The sequence below is a fragment of the Melitaea cinxia genome, chromosome 8, assembly GCF_905220565.1.
Source record: "Melitaea cinxia chromosome 8, ilMelCinx1.1, whole genome shotgun sequence".
Taxonomy (NCBI): domain Eukaryota; kingdom Metazoa; phylum Arthropoda; class Insecta; order Lepidoptera; family Nymphalidae; genus Melitaea; species Melitaea cinxia.
The window spans coordinates 9,877,856-9,896,718 of record NC_059401.1 but is presented as its reverse complement, the minus strand read 5'-3'; the positions used below and the strand labels follow the sequence as shown (position 1 = coordinate 9,896,718).

General features: G+C 33.6%; 1 protein-coding gene across 1 annotated transcript in view; it reads right to left on the bottom strand.

Moving 5' to 3' along the window:
- The window catches only part of LOC123655917 (cadherin-related tumor suppressor), a 117,407-nt gene that overhangs the window by 2,954 nt on the left and 95,590 nt on the right, over positions 1-18,863 (bottom strand). The window contains exons 2-8 of the mRNA XM_045591659.1: positions 15,810-16,118; positions 15,208-15,441; positions 9,295-9,496; positions 8,429-8,616; positions 6,738-7,160; positions 5,652-6,153; positions 96-5,460 (exon numbers count right to left, since the gene is read on the bottom strand). Of these exons, the coding sequence (XP_045447615.1) occupies positions 96-5,460; positions 5,652-6,153; positions 6,738-7,160; positions 8,429-8,616; positions 9,295-9,496; positions 15,208-15,441; positions 15,810-16,118 (7,223 nt within the window). The remainder of the gene's footprint in view (positions 1-95; positions 5,461-5,651; positions 6,154-6,737; positions 7,161-8,428; positions 8,617-9,294; positions 9,497-15,207; positions 15,442-15,809; positions 16,119-18,863) is intronic.

Genomic DNA, 18,863 nt, shown 5'->3' with positions numbered 1-18,863 from the left:
TATCCTATATTTTTTTAATGTTTAATATATATAGTTAAAATATTTTCACTATCATTTATTAGGTACAAAATATATTTTTTTATGTATTTTCTTACCCTGCTTGTCCTGTGTCATCGTCGTAACAAGAATCATCTCCAGGATCACAATCCGTACAAACATCACCATGGTCAGTACAAGAAGCTATACTAAGTGATATAACACGACCATTTCTTGTGGCCGTTAATTTGTACCAATTTCCATCAGCAAGATTTTTATCAGTGTTCATTAAAGCTACAGATGTTATAGAAGTTCGTGCTCCCCCGAAGGAAAAGACTGGCTTGCCACCGAGCAATTCTATTGCAATAAAGTCTGATCTGCCTCCAGTTTGTGCACCATAATTATATAATAGTAAAGCATCTGACTTAGTAGTTGCAAATATAATAGTTATATCATTTGTTGATGCATCTAAAGCAGGAAACTGCATAAAAGACAAATCGTTAAAACCAAATGTTGAACTATCACAATGTGTACCATATCGACCGTTCGTGCAGCTACATCTGTATCCAGGCTTAAGACTTATGCAAATTCCTCCGTGCATACACGGGTTAGGTCTACAAGAATCTACTAAAGCTTCACATTGGTTACCACGGTAACCTGGACGACATAAACAGAAGAAAGAATTTCTATCCGTGCTTTCCTTACATGAACCACCATTTTTGCATGGATTGCTACTACAAACATCGTCTCTTTCTAACTCACAAGTTTTGCCTTCACGCCTTGATGGACACGAGCATACAAAATCATGACCTTGCTTGCGACATTGTCCACCGAACTGACATGGGTTAGGTGAACAAGGATCCTGTCGTTTTTCACAATTGTTGCCTATAAATCTTTCGGTACAGTGACAAATATAATCGTGACGTACAAGGGGTGATGATAATATTAATGTAGCACTTTCAGTAATTTTTGTACCTTCCAATACATTGATTGAGTCTGTACAAATGCCGTCATTTTGACACTGATGAGTAGCGCAAGGATAATACGGTATTATAACTTGTCTTTTTAATACTTTGCGAATTTCTGACTCTTTTGATTTAATATAATACTGAGTGTTTTCTTTTTTCCAGACAGAACTTGCATCTCTAATGGCTATTGTTAGGTATATATTTTCTTTTACTTCATTTATACTATAGAGATAAATATTTTCTTTATTTTTTATCCCATCTCTTAAAATTTCTAATAATATTCTGTAGTAATGTGTTAGAAAATCTGAAGATGTCATATTTGATATACTCATTGTTACTGATTGTTCGACAGTGTTATTATCGAATGAAAAGTACTCAACACTTATCGACGATATAACTTCCCTATGTATACCATCATTACCAGATACTGAAAATGAATAACCCTGTCCAGGTTTTATAGCGTTTGTATATAGATCACATCCTCTTCTTATACTAAATATCGATAGCGTGCTATCAGACAGGTCTTTAATAATTTTGCATTTGTAATCGCCTACAATATCTAGATCGTTAGGTTTCACGTCTGCTATTTTTCCTGATGGTATTTCATTGTTAAACGCATGAACCAAAACGTGAACAGATCTGGGGGTGGGAGGATTGTCATTTCTATCTAATACTTTTATTCGTATTGTGTAGTTGGAATACATGACTGGTGTACCACTATCTTCAATTTGAATTTTAACATCTAAATGTGGTGTTATTTCCCTATCGATTTTTTTCGTGGTTTGTAGAACTCCACTATGCTTGTGAACTTTAACATAGCTTTCATGTTTACCCCCAACAATAGTATATGAAAACGGTGCACCGTTTGGTGGTAAATCTGGATCTTTTGCAGATAGTGTTGTGATACTTGTATTAGGTGGTTCATTTTCATATACAGCTCCATCGAAATTATCGATATCGAAGACAGGTCCGTTATCATTTATATCTGTTAAAGTTATTTTAACTGTAGTCATACCTGTTTGTGGTGGTGTACCTGTATCAATAGCACCAATAACAAGTGAGTATACCGGTAAAGTTTCTCTATCTAATTTTTTCGCAACTTCAATTTCTCCACTCTGTGGGTCAATTTTAAAACTTTGATTTGTATTTCCTTCTATTATAGAGAAACTGAATTGATTATTTTGGGGTCGTACATCTTTATCAATCGCCTTAACTTGTATAACTTCTTGACCAATACTAGCACCTTCTGAAATCGTTGCCTCGTAATAATGCCGTAGGAATTCTGGCGGATCGTTACCGTCTTGTATAGATATTATAACTTGCGCCTCATCTGTATCATTTCCATGTATGCCTCCCGAATTCTTTGCCAATACTGTTAATACAACTCTATTCTGTGTTTCTCTGTCTAAATATCTAGCAACTCTTATTACTCCTGTCTGCGAATTAATACTAAATCCTTTATCGTTACTAGACCCGACAAATAGGTAGTAAATTATACCATCCTCCCCATTATCCTGGTCAGTAGCTTGAATAACACCAACGTTTGCTCCTACTTCAGCTGACTCTGAGACATCGAAGTGAAAAACAGGTTGAATAAACCTAGGATAGTACTCGTTTACACCAGTTATATGTACAATTACTTCAGTTGTATTTCTCATAACAGTATCAGGATTTTCAGCCATTATTTCTAAATTATAAACAGATTTTTCTTCATAATCAAAAACCTCATTAGAAAAAATTTCACCAGTGTTTTGATCTATATGAAATAATGACATCATTTCTGTTTTTTGTATATGATATTTTATAATGGCATTCTTAGGAGAATCAATATCCACCGCCTGCACTTTGAAAATAAAACTTTTTATGGGTGAATTTTCTGGTAAATAAGCGATGTATTTTGATTGATTAAACTGAGGAGCGTTATCATTTATGTCTGTTAAAATTATTGTTACAGTAGCCGTTGTTTCTTTTGGTTTAAATCCTAGATCCTTAGCGGTGATATTCAGGCGGTATTCCTGAATTTCATCGTAGTCTAGAGGACGTAAAATACTTATTGTACCGGAGACTGGATCTACGTAAAACTCTTTACCCTCATTGCCTGATGTAATAGTATATCGCACGATACCATTGGGACCTTCATCTTCATCATTTGCATTCAGTGTTAAAATAGATGAGCCAGTAGGTTCGTTTTCTGGCACGATTACTTGATAACTTAACGCAGTGAATCTAGGACTATAAATATTTTCACCTGTGACGACAAAGGTCAGTTTTGTTTCATCAGATTGTGGAGGAACTCCACGATCAACGGCTTTTACTTCAAGGTCATAATATTGGCCAGTGTAATAAAATTGTTTACTTACAACTATCCATCCATTTTCTTTGTCTACTGAAAAGTAATTTGTTCCATTGCCACCTATGATCAAATACTCAATTTTAGCATTAATTCCAAAGTCTAATGTATCTTCTGCCACGAGCCTAATAATTTTTTCACCAAGTGTAGCATCTTGAGGTACAGGTATCATTTTTTCATGATCTTTAAACTTCGGTTTATTGTTATTGGCATCCACAACATTGATAGTTACCAAACATTCTGATGACATTGGTGGTTTTCCATTATCAGTTGCTACAACAATGACAGAGTATGTATTCTCGGGCGACGAATTCACTGATGTAGAGGTTCTTTTATAATTCATTATAAATTTGCTTAGTATTTCTCCAGTAGCTGGATCTATTGTAAAAAGGTCAGAAGTTTGTTGTAAAGAGTAAGATATAATAGAATTAGGACCTTGTTTGTCTTTATCTATAGCTATTACTTGACCAACAAAACTGTTCTTATTTTGTAATTCTGGGAAGTTAAAACTGTAATAAGAATATTCAAATTCCGGTGCATTATCATTTTGATCTTGTATTGTGATTGTTAGAGGAGTTTCTGATCTCCAGGCTCCATCAATAGCTGCAACTTTTAAAATATATTCATCCTGTAATTCTCTATCTAAAGATCGTGCGACAGTGACATTGCCAGTAATAGGGTCTATGACAAAATTTTCACCAGGGTTGTCAACAAAACTGTAAGTAGCATTAGCATTTGACCCTATGTCCAAATCAGAACTGGTAACTCTTATAACAAATGATCCGATTTCAGCATTTTCTGTAACGTTAACACTGAAGAGTCGTGTAAATCTTGGCGGATTGTCATTTTTATCTAGTACAGATACAAGCACTGTCGATGTTCCTATTAGTTGTGGTACACCATGGTCAACAGCTTCAACTAAAATTTCGTAAAAAGGTATTGATTCTCTGTCTAGTGCAATATTTGTAAAAATTTCTCCACTTTCAGAATCAATTACAAAAGTTTCTTCATAATCATTAACAAGTCGAAAAGATATTCGTCCATTTTCATTAGAATCATCATCATGTGCTTCTATTTTTATTACAGATTGAGGAGGAGATTCTTCTTCGGGAACTGTTGCATTATACAATGCATTTTCTATGACAGGTGCGTTGTCATTAGAGTCGGTAACTTTGATTTCAATTTCGATAAAAGATTTTAGGGGTGGATTGTCAGAATCTTTAACCTCAAACCAAACTTCATATAACGGCATCGTTTCGTAATCAAGACCTTTACCTGTTATGAAAATTTCTCCACTCATTGGCTCTACTCTTAAAGCATCACCGACATTACCTCCAGCCACAGAATATTGTAACAAACCCGTAGGTCTTTTCTTTGGTGATGTTGCAGAAAGTCTTGTTACTAATACACCTTCAGGTGTGTCTTCGGAAAATGAAAAGGTTAATTTATTATTTACTGTAAATTTCGGGAAATTTTTTCCAGATTTTGGAATCAAAATTAGCTCTGTTGAACTTTGTCTTGATGGTATTCCACTATCAGTTGCTACTATCACTAGATTAAATGTAGACAGATTTTTATCTTTATATTTTAACAGGTTTTCTTTTGCTTTAATAACTCCTGTGTCTTTATTTATACTAAATAAACTTTGGTGATCACCTTTCAAATCGTAATTTATTTTCTTATTAAGACCAATGTCGATATCTTTTGCTTTCACACCGAAAATAAAATCCCCAGGCATGGTGCGTTCAGAAATATAAACTTCATACATCGTTTGTGGAAATGATGGAGTATTATCATTTTCGTCTTCTACTATAATAGTAAGATTAGCAGTTGCAGTTCTAGGGTCTGTGGTTGACGAATCTTGAGCCATAATTATCAAATAGTAAGTGTCCGAGTCTTCTCTGTCTAATGTTGCGTTTGTTGAAATTTCACCAGTTACAGGGTCAATTTTAAAGCGTTCTGATTTATCACCCAGAAGACTGTATCTTATTTTTGCATTATTTCCAAAATCTTTATCAACTGCTTTTGGATGTAATATAACGGTATCAGGAGGTAAGTTCTCTTTAACGCTTGTCTTATAACTTTGTCTTTGAAAATCAGGACTATTGTCATTTACATCTTGAACTACAATTTTTACAGTACCCGATCCGGTAAGTGGTGGTGAACCTGTAAAATAGAAAAAAAATTAAGATTTTTTATTATACTCATAGATTGTTTATGGTATGTTTATTATAAAAAAATTAAATATTAACGGCAAAATTATTTCAAATGATACAATTACATCTACTTATACGAAACAAATTTCGTTTCTAAGATATATCAACTTCAAGTACACAATAATATAATATAAAAAATACCTGTATCCATTGCAACAAGAGAAAGTGTATATTCTTCCTGAGCTTCGCGATCTAATGTTCTTAGTAATGATATCTGTCCAGAAGAAGCATTAATTTTGAAAATATCGCCGTCGCCTTCTTTAATGAAGTATCGAACTTGGTTATTAAATGGTGGTGAATCAGCATCATAGGCGTGAACTTTTAAGATATATCCCCCATTTGGTGGAATAACATTTTCCATTACATAAGCTAAGTAAGGTGAATCTAAAAACGTAGGTGGATTGTCGTTTATATCTTGAATAGATATCGATAATTCAGCTGTATCAAATTTTACATCGTCTTTAGAGCAATCTTCTGCTTTTATTAACAAAACGTAACGAGATTTTCTTTCAAAGTTTAAGTTTTTTGCTACTCGAACAATACCAGTATCTTCACTTATACTAAAATCTCTATTTTCATCCCCAGATGCTATAGAATATCTTACCCTTCCGTTAGCATCTTCATCAATATCCGTTGCCGAAACCTAAAACAAAAAACATAGAAGTAACCAGCATTACAATTGCAAATTAAAATATACTATATAAAATAAACATAGCATTTGCTTTCTAAGCTAGACGCTGACACTATAATTTCAATAATTTTGTTCAAGTATAACTAAGCATTCAAAATTTATACAATCGAAAATATTTCAGCATTTATTTAGATTATTATTAGATTACGACTACGGAAAAGATTACTTAAAAGTGATTGAACTCTAATTATGTATATATAATACTAGCTGACCCGGCAAACGTTGTCTTGCCGCTAAACGCTATTAAGAAATAGGGGTTGGTGGTAGAAGGGTGAAAATTTAGGGTTGTATGTATTTTTTAATGTTGTATCATAAAAAAATAGAAATTAAAAATTTTGTCTAAAAAATAAAAAATAAAAATTTAGGGGTGGACTACCCCTAATATTTAGGGGGATGAAAAATAGATGTTGGCCGATTCTCATAGATACCGGATAAGCACAAAAAATTTCATCAAAATCAGTCAAGCCGTTTCGGAGGAGTATGGCAACGAAAACTGTGACACGAGAATTTTATATATTAGATAAAATGTAACTTACTTGTAACACGCTCGCTCCAATGCTCGCATTTTCAGGGACTGAAGCACTGTATTGTTTCGGATCAAACACCGGACTGTTATCATTTTCATCGAGAATTTTTATATAAATTTTGGCTTTAGTGGTATTAGGTGGATCTCCTCGATCTTTCGCCGTGATAGATATCGTATAATTTGATTTTTGTTCTCTATCGAGCTTTCCTGTTGCCCGTAGAACTCCATCTACATTTCCTAATGTGAAATATCCATTTACATCTGGACTTGAAACCATAAAATATTCCACATATCCGTTACGACCTTCATCCTTGTCAATCGCCTTTATCGTCATAATAACAGTGTTGAGAGGAATGTTTTCAGAAATAGCAGTTCTTGCCGGGGAAGTAAATTCAGGAGCCATGTCATTCACATCTTTCAACTGTATTGTTACCTGAAAATAAACGTATATAAAATTCAAAAAAAAATCTTTTTTCCTTTTTTTTCTAATCGCACTCGTGATTTTTTATTTAAATAACAAATAAGCATATTATTATTATTATTATGACGGTAAGATCGATAAATATTATTCATATTTCATCAGTATGTATGTAATTTGTATTTAAATAAAATTTCCAAAAAAACACGATTTACCAAAAAAAAACCAAGCTAAGCTTGGTCATCCAAGTACTATTAAATAATATACTACTGATTTCGAATACACTTTGTATGTTGTGTTGTTGACACTACGCGTCATAAATTTATTTATCATCGAGCAATCGCACATACAGTTCTGTTACCATAATCAAGTTACCATAGTTTTCCAGAAATGAAGTATAACCACTCTCTTTTCTGGTTCTACCTAATTAACCAAGATCAAATAGATCTACATAAATGAAAATACATAAACATCATATACGACTAAAATAGCATCAAAAGTGTTACTACACTGTTTTTTAGACAAAAGGATCATTTTTATGAAAATAGTAGCTGGGCCCGCGACTTCGTCTGCGTGGAATTTAACAAAATAGTTATTGTTCAGTTCGCAGTTATAAAATAAAAAACAATCTAAAATAAAAGTAGCCTATAGTTACTCCTTATTACATCAGCTGTCTGCCAGTGAAAGTCCCGTCAAAATTGGTCCAACCGTTTCAGAGATTAGCCAGAACAAACCGACAGACAGACAAAAATTGTAAAAAAAAGTTATTTTGGTATATGTACTGTGTATACATAAATATGAATTAGTAAAAAGCGGTTATTTTAATATTACAAACCGACACTCCAATTTTATTTATCTGTATATAGATTAATGATTAGTTACTTTTTTGACAAAACCATAAAATAAACTTTAGAGTAAGCTTGAAAAAACTTGATACCCATAAAAATTGATTTGCTTGTTGAGCAACATTAAACCTATGTTTATTATTTCTTAGACTATACATATTTTTTTAAATATATAAACTAGGTCGCTAAACAAGCGTAAGGCTCAACTGGTGGTAAGCGATTACCGTAGTCTATAAACGCTTGCAACACCAGAAGCATCGCAAAAGCTTTGCCGACCCTATCCCCAATCTCCATCCAGGAGCTCGGGTCACCTCACTTACCACAAAAACATAACAACTGCAACTGCTTGCAGACAGTATTATTTAACTGTAATTATTTAACTGCGATTCGTAAGTCGAGATATTTGTTTCTCGCTTTTCCGAATATGTTATTTCTTACCTGGACAGTCGATGATAGCTGCGGCTCAGGCGGTTTAGCTAAATCTTTAGCTGTAACTATCAAATTGTATAATGGGAGTGTTTCTCGATCAAGTGACTTTGCAGTAAAGATTGTTCCGTTTGGTGAAATTGTAAAGTCGTGGTTTTCATCCCCAGATGATATGGTATATACCAGTTTCCCATTTAGCCCTAGAATAAAATTAATAAAATATTATTCGAGAATCTCTAATTGGTAATTCCTTATTATAATGTTTTTGTACTAGTAAAATCTGGCCTTGGTTTTCTTTAATCATCTATTAACAAATTCATATGAACATTTTTTTTTCGACGCCGCGTTGGCGCATACGCCGCGTTGGCGCAACGGTTACAGCCATGGATTGTACTCGTTGCGCTGGCGGTAACGGGTTCGATCCCCGCACATGACAAACATTTGTATTGGCCATACAGGTGTTTGCCGTGGTCTGGGTGTTTGTGCAGTCCTTGTGGGTCTCCTCACCGTGCCTCGGAGAGCACGTTAAGCCGTCGGTCCCGGTTGTTATCATGTACACCTGATAGCGATCGTTACTCATAGTACTCATAGTCATACATGGGGAAAGAGGCCTATGCCCAGTAGTGGGATATTATAGGCTGAAGCGTATGAACATTTTTATCCAGACCTTAAAGTCCTTTAACATATACTAAACAATAATGACATTGTATGTTTTAAATATTTGTTGATAAATACTCGAATTAGTGCATTGCTTTTCGGCTCATTTCTATTTGTCGAGGATATTTAACTACGTAATTTTATAACTGAAAGTAGTATTTAAGCGGTTTTATAAAAATACTTAAGAATCGATAATCATAAGTAAATAAATTTTATCATACCTGAATCCATGTCAGTTGCACTAACAGTGACTACCGACGTACCTATTGGCACATCTTCGAGAATTTCATTAGAGAAACTCATGGGATCAAAAATTGGTGCATTGTCGTTCAGGTCGATGACATTAATGTAGACTGTTACAGTGCCGGACAAAGATGGATGGCCATTGTCCTGGGCTTGAGCAACGAGTATATAGTGCTGAGTCTGTAAATATATAATTAAAGGTTAATTACAAGAGAAGTCTAGCACATAAACTAAATGTTTTATCACTTGTGTGACTAATGTGATGAATCATTAGAAGCATTACGACATTATACTAGAATTTTTTTAAGTAACTTGTCTGTTATTTATAACGACATAATTTTAATTAAAATGATATAAGCACTATGTACTTTAGCATAACTAGAGTTTCCCATTGGCGACATACGATTAAGTATATCTCACAGAATTAAAATAACAGTTTCCAAAAAAATTGGGCTTACAACCTTTAATAACAAAATATACAAGTTCAAACTATAGGAGATTAATATCTAAAGAATTTGTCCGACATTCAGTTTTTCCATATAATAGGTCACTAAAGCTTTCCAACTATGACAAGCCCCTTCATTCGCGGATCGTGAAGCGAAATGCTTGTTTAAAAAACAGCCAGTGGTCTCGGAATCCGGCTCTTGAATGTTTTGCCGACGGCCGCTTTGTCAGACATTGTTCAGGCCTTAATTTCGATGGCGGACCGAGTGGGCAAATGCCGAATATGATGCGCGACGCCAAAAAACTGTACCGGGATGAAATTAGCAGCTCTCTAGCGAGGTACGCGGAATTGGCGGGCGGTCGAGAAAATGAATGTACAGCGAATTGTTTTTACTAATTAGCGAAGTCGGTCGATGTGATAAAGAACTAACGAAACAAATTACCACCTTTTGTCTACTTTAAGGCAAACGTTACTATTTTAATATCATAACTTTGTAAAATACTTGCTAGAGTTTTAATAATATGTTTGTCAGTGTTTTTTCTTACAAAATCGACATTAAATGGTATACTCGTAATTTTCTCGGCAGAAACGTTTAGTTTGCCGCGCTTGTGGTACCTAAGACAGGTTTTCTTGAATAGCGGAACTACCTAATACCACGCATAGACCTACTTATGGGAATATCTGGATACTTCACAACACATTGTGACCTATGAATCCTAATAAAAAAAATATATTTATAAAGCATACTCTTTGCAAAATATTACCTAATTAAAGCTTTTAAAGTCTTAAATGAATTATTTAATTAGCTGGAAATAGCAAAAACTTTAACGTGATTACATTAACAGAAGTTTTAATCTCATATGTCCATACTGCTATTATAACAGCTAGAAAAATAACGACTTGTATGTAATTTAAATGTGACTTGTGTTTAATATTCGTTACAATTAGTAAAAATTAAATTAGATATCATAAAAACCTTCAATATTACATGTTAAATTATAGATACATCTATAGAATAAAATAAAACGAGGTAAACCGAATTAAAAAAAGCAATGACTATGACTGGATGACGCGTTGACAAATTTAATATTGCTAGCGCTCCCAGCACTGGGTGTTGCGCTATCAAGTTTGATCCCCGATTATGGCAAACGAAATGCATACCATGTAGATTTTGCCGTGGTTTGGGCGTTTGTGTTTTCCCAGACCCTCCACAGGAGTAAATTCTAGTGCGGGTCGTTGAGCGTGAGGGTTTTTGTTTATTTTTGTTTTTTATTCTCATTAGTATTATAACTATTTGAGGCGCAATTTTAATTGCGCTATGGTTATATTATTATTAAAAAAATAGAAATATAAAATCCACCTGCATGCTTATGAGGAATATTGTGGTCGATATTTTAACCACTGCCACGAGGGTATTTACAAATATATGTGATTGGATTTATTTATTATAACATATAAAAGCAGACAATAACTACATACATATAACTATAATATTGTTAATTTTTAAGAAACTCTTTAAAGCAAGACTTATTATTCTCTATATACAGGGAAACTTTGGAAATAGGGTATAATCAAAGAGTGTGTGCTGAAACTTGTTCGGTGCTGCATTTATTGAACCGACTTTATATATTTCTTTTGGGCTGATGGAGATTACTATCCAGTCCTTGAGGACGATTGGCTTTGACTTATTTAATTATGACTAGCTTCAAGGAAGGGGCAATTCGCTGAATTAAGGAAACATCTGTTAACATATAGTACAGCCGACTATCCATGGTATACTACTGAATTATTCTGATATATCGGCACAATAAAATGGGTAGCAGCTCGACCCAAATCTTAAGTTAAAATATTTAAATTCGATGTTGTAATATGTACAAAAATAATATATTAATCATCATCATCATCATCACTTCAGCCTAATCTAGTCCATTGCTGGACATATCATCATCATCATTACAGCCTATACAGTCCACTGCTGGACATAGGCCTCCACAAGCTTACGCAAAAATAACGTAAACTCATGTGTTTTGCCCATAGTCACCACGCTGGGCAGGCGGGTTGGTGACCGCAGCATATATTAATACATGAAGCAAAACTTTGTAAACCTTTCTACGAAAATTGCGTGGAGGAAAGAGTATAAATTTTCGCACACTTAAAGTTAATATAGAGAAGGAGTGCAGAATGCTACTATTTTTTTTAATTATGCATAAAAAATACGTTAAAACAATAATAAAAAAAACATTACGCACACTACCGTGTATTTGACACATATACGCATATGTATATATACACACACACACACACACGCGTACACACACACATCAGCCTATCGCAGTCCACTGTTAGACATAGACCTCCACAAGTTCGCGCCAAAAATGGCGTGAACTCCTGTGTTTTGCCCATAGTCACCACGCTGGGCAGGCGGGTTGGTGACCGCAGGGTTGGCTTTGTCGCACCGAAGAGGCTGCTGCCCGTCTTCGGCCTGTGTATTTGGAAACCAGCAGTTGTAACCGGCCATATCAGCTTTTTAAGTTCCAAGGTGGTAGTAAAACTGTGTTATCCCTTAGTCGCCTCTTACGATACCTACGGAAAGAGGGGGATGGAAGATAGGGAATTGTACAAAGAGTTGATAAAGAAGTTGCATGGAATTTACAAACTATATATTATATAAAAAGTATATATACTACACGATACACAAACATATATAAACATAATATAGTATACATATATACTACACATCTAATGATTATCTAGACAATCTAACATTTTAAATAACTTTCGTTCTTTTCGTTTTAAATTCGACGCAAATTTTTATTTCGAAACATGTTAAATATTAAAATTAGTCTTTTACGGTTCGCAGGAAAGTCGCAGTTTGTCCACTTTCCTGCGAACCGTCAAAGAATACTTATAACAAATGGACACAACGATAAATAATTAAAATTATTATTTGCATTTTCCTTAATTTTCTCACGTCCCTAATAGCATAACAGACTATCGTTCTGGTTTAGATGTTTGTCTTTGCGTGTCTCCCAACTGTGTTTCAGAGAACATGCTAAGCCGTCTCGGTAACTATCATAAACATGTGATAATCTTTATCAGTTACTTGCCACAACAAGCGAAATAGAATTACCGCTAACCCGCAATAAAACAGCGTATCGTATTAAGCCCCAATCCTTCTATGGAATACTTACAGGATGTTTAAGTAAGTACGAATCAATAATTGAAGATGACAAATTAGTTGACTGACTCGGTAATAGCATTATGCATTTATTTCAGATTTAATAAATGAACCGACCTTCACAATAAATACAGTATAAAAAACAGTATACAGACAACTCGGTCATTTTACCGAGCTTATATTAAAAACCCGCTCTAGGGCATCTTCGCCCTTCGTCTCTGAATTGCACATTTTACCTACAACATGCAATATTTTACGCGGCTCGTAATAAATTTTACATATCCGTACCTCCTTTCTACACCGAAAAGTATTTGACTCTTTTCCCAAAAGTCACTGACTTTGAATGTTATCAAACACCTACTTATGACTACTAAACTCATGTGTTGTACTAATTCACGCAAGGGTCTTACGACGGTATCGATTACGAATAATTGATAGGAAAACATAAACAAATTATTTCATTTTTAATACCTAAAACTTAAAATGTTAATAAAATTAAAATGATTGTTTGATTTGAACATTTTGATTTTACAATCTAGTTTAATTTCTCTGTGGGCTTATGTAGTTTATTATTAAAGGTTCTAGAAGTGATCGATTGATTTTGAGAGTGAGATTTTACATAGTTTATTTAAACTGTTAGAATAAATATTTTAGACCAAGTATCTTTTGGAACGTTACGTCTCGTCGTGCTATAGAACTACTTGAGCGGTCATCGCCCTGCCTTAGATCTATGTTAAGATAATTGTATCAACCGCAAGAACAAGCACACGGAGTATCATCAAACAGACGATGATTCTTTAAAGTTACTACGAAATAAACAATCGATTATTTCGATACACTATTTAATTTAATTTGTTCATCATTTTTAATACACATGAAATTATTATTTATTTCGTAGACATTTGATTCGGGTAAATGGGAAAATATATTATACATGAATGCGAAATTACTCGTAATAGAGAAGTTTAAATATTAAATATACAGAGCAATTCTTCCGATCGTCAATTTCCTTGGTCATGGCGAAAGATAATCATCTATAGCAACAGTATGAAACGGCTCTTCATGTACCTAGAAGAAGTGGTCAACGCCCTGTCTTGAATTTTGTGGCGGAAAATTCATAACCTCTAGGCACACCATAATAACGCTAGATGCACGTTTCTCCCTCGAAAAGTAGCACGAGAAGATTCTCGAACAAAGAGCGTATTCACAAACGAAGGATATACACGAGCATCCTGATTGGTTGATAATTATGTAGACTGAATATACAATATCATTAGTAACCAGGTATTTTACGACTTTTTATTTGTATCAAATACAAATTAATTGGATATATAGATATACAATTTAGTTTCTTATAGTAAGCTTGTTTCTTTTTTATACATAATTATTTTATGTTTTACGTATGTTAATTTAATATTTGTGTTTAAGGTAATAGCCGACTGATGTACAAATTTATATTTTTTTAATAAATATATTACATAATATGTATACATATTACATCCAGCCTTGGGGCGTGAACACACCTATAACCTTGATATAGAAGGAGAATCGTTGCTAACTGCGCCAACGAGCCAAACAATTTGTTTATCCTCTGTCTTAAAAATCGAGTCAGTAATAACTTAACAGTAATAACACATTGTTAGATACTGGGTTTGAAATAATAAACTTGTGCGCTTTTAAGACAATATTAGCGTTTAAAAAACGATTTGAAATTAGATAAACTATATTAACGATTGGAGGAGCAGATTCAAAATTTTAAATTTTTAAAAGGGTATGACGACAGTCATTGCGAAAGCCGCTGATTGGTCGAATTTGCATCCCCACGACCCTCAATGTTGCCAAGTAGTTTGGACACACATATTGACAGTTACACGTACATCGTAATAAAAACAAAGAACGACATCCCTAAGACCTGCGCTTCACAACCATGTTTTGTGTTAAATAACATTTTTGCTATTTTGATATCTGATAACATGCTGTTGAGTAATAAAGTGTTTAATTACACTAAACTATCTTGCCTTACAATATGTAACTAACGCAGTAATTTGTTTTGAGTAAAACAAGAATAATCAAATCAATAAAAAGTTTTTTAGTAATTTCGTCGCAATTTAACAATTAAATAAATTATAGATTTTGTACAAACAATCCAAAATTTCAAGCTTTGGATACACCTGTTGCACATTTTAGTGAAGTACAATTTAACTAATATAGAAACGTAACATGTAAGGACCAGCGCGAAACACCTAGTTGTGTTGAAATAAAGCTTACCTCTTCATAGTCAAGTCTCGCTGTCAATGTAAATATTCCGGTCTGTGGATTCAGTGAAAAAACATCGTTAGCCCAGTCCGATATGACAGTATAGATCAGCTGAGCATTAGGCCCGGAGTCCAAGTCTATAGCAGATACGGTTCCTACCACGGAACCTCTTGCAGCATTCTCTGGTATGGCAAATGAATAAGAGCTCTCCTCGAAGACGGGTGGATTGTCGTTTGTATCCGTTACCTAGATTATAATAACAATATTAATTACATTGATAAAATTATCATATACGCCAAAATAATTTTCGTCATAACATAATTTTGAGCAAAATTTTCATCTATTGTGAGTATACAATAATCAAAGATTACTTTTTGAAAGCTATACGTAATTAAATAATAATGAACTAAATAATAATTTTATTATTAGCTTGGAACTTGATAAAATATTAAATTATAAGATATGTAGACATTATAGTCATTAATCTGGTACGAAATACACTTAAAAAAGTAATAGCTTTCTGTTTGGCAAATATTAAGTAAGTATGCCGTTTATGTTATTTTCCTTTTACAAAGTAAAGTCAGTATTCTAAATACTTAAGCTAATTGACTAACCTGAACAACAACTGTGACATCAGTAAACTGCACTCCATCATCAGCTCTAATAACCACCTGGTATTCCAATATTGTCTCCCGGTCAAGTGGTTCTTTGAGCGTTAACTGTCCGCTTTTGGCATCTAACGCGAAGGGCGTAGATTCTTCGGAGTGTATACTGTAGGTGATAGTTCCTATGGTATCTGGATCTTCAGCGATAATCGTCGCAATAAGTTGTCCAGGCGCCAAGTCTTCCGATGCGTAATATGCCGGTGGAATGTTTTTAAATTCCGGTGGACTATCATTCTTGTCTAAAATAACGACTTCCACCTGCAAAAGAAAAAATATATACATATGATAATTTGTCGAAAACGTCTTCGAAAAATACAAAGTTGCTATTGAAACAATAACGTATTTAACCAAGCAACAACTTTAATAAAACAGTTCGCAGTGAGGACGGCTGATGTTTTATTTATAAAACTGGCAGAAAATCCACCACTTTAACACAGTATAAGAACACGACAAAATTAATAATTCTAAAAATGCAGCCTCCGAGAGCTCCTTTGACAAATGTTTGCCTCTACTGACTGACAGAATGATAAAATACACTTAAAGTTATTTCGTGTTGTAGATTGAAATATAATTGACACAAAAAATTACGAAAGAAATGTATATATATAGGACACAACTTTAATTTTCGCAAATATGTGTAACTAGTTTACAAATGCGGATTATTATGTTTATTTTGCTCGTTTTAAGAAATAACACACACTTTCGTAAAATTATTGCATTTTAACACATAGAAAACATGTGTGATAAGTTATATATAGAATTGCTATTTCTGTATTTGAAGTCGCATGTTAAAAATTATTCTGATAAAAATAGAAGAATTAAAATGATTTTGTAAGCGAAATTGTACAAACTTGTTACAAATATATTCGTTAATAACATAGACGTGTATACATTTCAACCTCGGTTCAGAGATCAAGTAGATAAGATATCTTATATACCTACATAGTCAAAGGCGAGCTTTACAAATGCAACCGATGGACGTTTACAAAAAGCTATTCGAACAAAACTCGACAATTCAACAAAGGAAAAGGAGCGAAAGACTTAAAACTAACCATAGTTTCGTCATCCGAACGCTGAAGCACGAAGAATTTAGAACACAATGATCGGACCCGTCACAGATAAGAACCGATTGTCAAAAGTTCCCTGCCCTTGACGAGGAGAAGCTGCATTTGTTATGATGACTCAATCTTTTCTTTGTGTTCGTACGAGGGTGCCTTCTAAAAAAACGTACTTAGAAATACCACTAGACGCCTACGATGTTTACGTAAGAGAAGCAGCAATTAACGTTGATTGTGTGACGGTGTCAGACGAGGAAATAAATTGAAATGTGTTAATAAAATTTATTGTTCAATATGTGAAAGCTTGGGAAAATTAAAAGTTGATTGTAAACGTTATTACAAGCGCTTTATTGGTATTACTGTACAAATTCTCAGCGTATGTATTAATTTGTGAACATAAAAGAGTACGGAAATGATAAAAACTAATTGTATTAAAGGAACGTGTGTGGTTAGGTCAGGGAACGGAGAATACTTTTCAAACAAAGTTTACCAAAATGATAAAACATATTCATTGTCTCGGTGTATTCACTCACCAAGAAAGTATTAGTGTAGGATAAAAATTAAATTTATTAATAAGAAAGCATGTAAGACGTTCGTCGTTTGTTGGACCCCCGACAGTACTCGTAAATGTTTGAAATAATCGATTAAGGGAAGAGAAATGACAAGACGTCGCTTTTGTTGGTACGTCGATTAATCAAGTTTCGATAATTGATAGAGGTTCGCCACTAGATTAATAATAAAATATCGACGTTTGTTTTAACCTACCATTAAATAATGATTCATACATTTGAAACTTACATAATGATTGTAATAAAAATGTGGATCCCTATCATAATATTAATGATCATTGAAAAGATTGATTACTAATTTTAATACAAAACTTGTCAAACGATTAGTCTATACAAAATAAAATAAAATTGGAGTGTCTGTAAATAATAAAATAACCGCTTAAAAGTAACATCTTTTACAATTTTTGTGTGTCTGTCTGTCTGTCTGTTTGTTCCCGCTAATCTCTGAAACAGCTGTACCGATTTTGACGGCACTTTCACTGGCAGATAACTGATGTAATAAAGAGTAACATAGGCTACATTTATTTTAAAAGTTTATTCATTTTATAACTATGCGAACTGAAAAATAACTTTTTTATTAAATCCCACGTGGACGAATTCACGGGCTCAGCTAGTATTATATATTTTACAAATAAATTAGTCAACGTTTAAGTAGAACGTAACGGAATAATTTTTGTCATCAATAATTCAAAATTAGAAACATAATTAAGGAACTGTTGCATATTGTAAATTATTAACTGTTTATTTCTTATTACCGATTAAGCTCCTGCGATCGCTTTGAAGTCTAAAAAATGACCTTACAATTTTGTCGTTTTGCTAACATGCGATGTATATTCGGACATCAATCATTCTAGTCATTTACCTTCAAAATTTTGACGTCACGCCTTGATTGCCTCTTCCCATTTTTATAAATATAATTTTACCTTGCAACTTAAACTTCAAAGGTTATTTAGTTACTATGGTGATCGCAAAGTAATTTATCATTTGCCAAAATTGATTGTGATTTTAATAGAAAGTACTCCCAATTTGAGCTCCAGCAGGTTTAATCCTCGATGCCTCTTGCAGAGTCATCAATCGAACTACATAATTTGGCAATGCTATTTTACCTTAGAAAAATGTAACTAATCAGACTTATTAATTTGAATTAGACAAAAGTTTATACTTTAATCATACAATTAGATTTCGAACCGATTCGAAGAGTATTGAAGAGTATTGATTGATTGAAGAGATTGATTATTCAAGTTTTCTGTATATTTTCTCAGGACAATTTTCTCTGATCGAGACTTAAATAATTGCTTGGCTAAATAATGTAAGTATGATAAGTAATCCCAAGAGCTGAAAGGCTGTGAACAGATATGGTGGCAACGTTTAGGGTT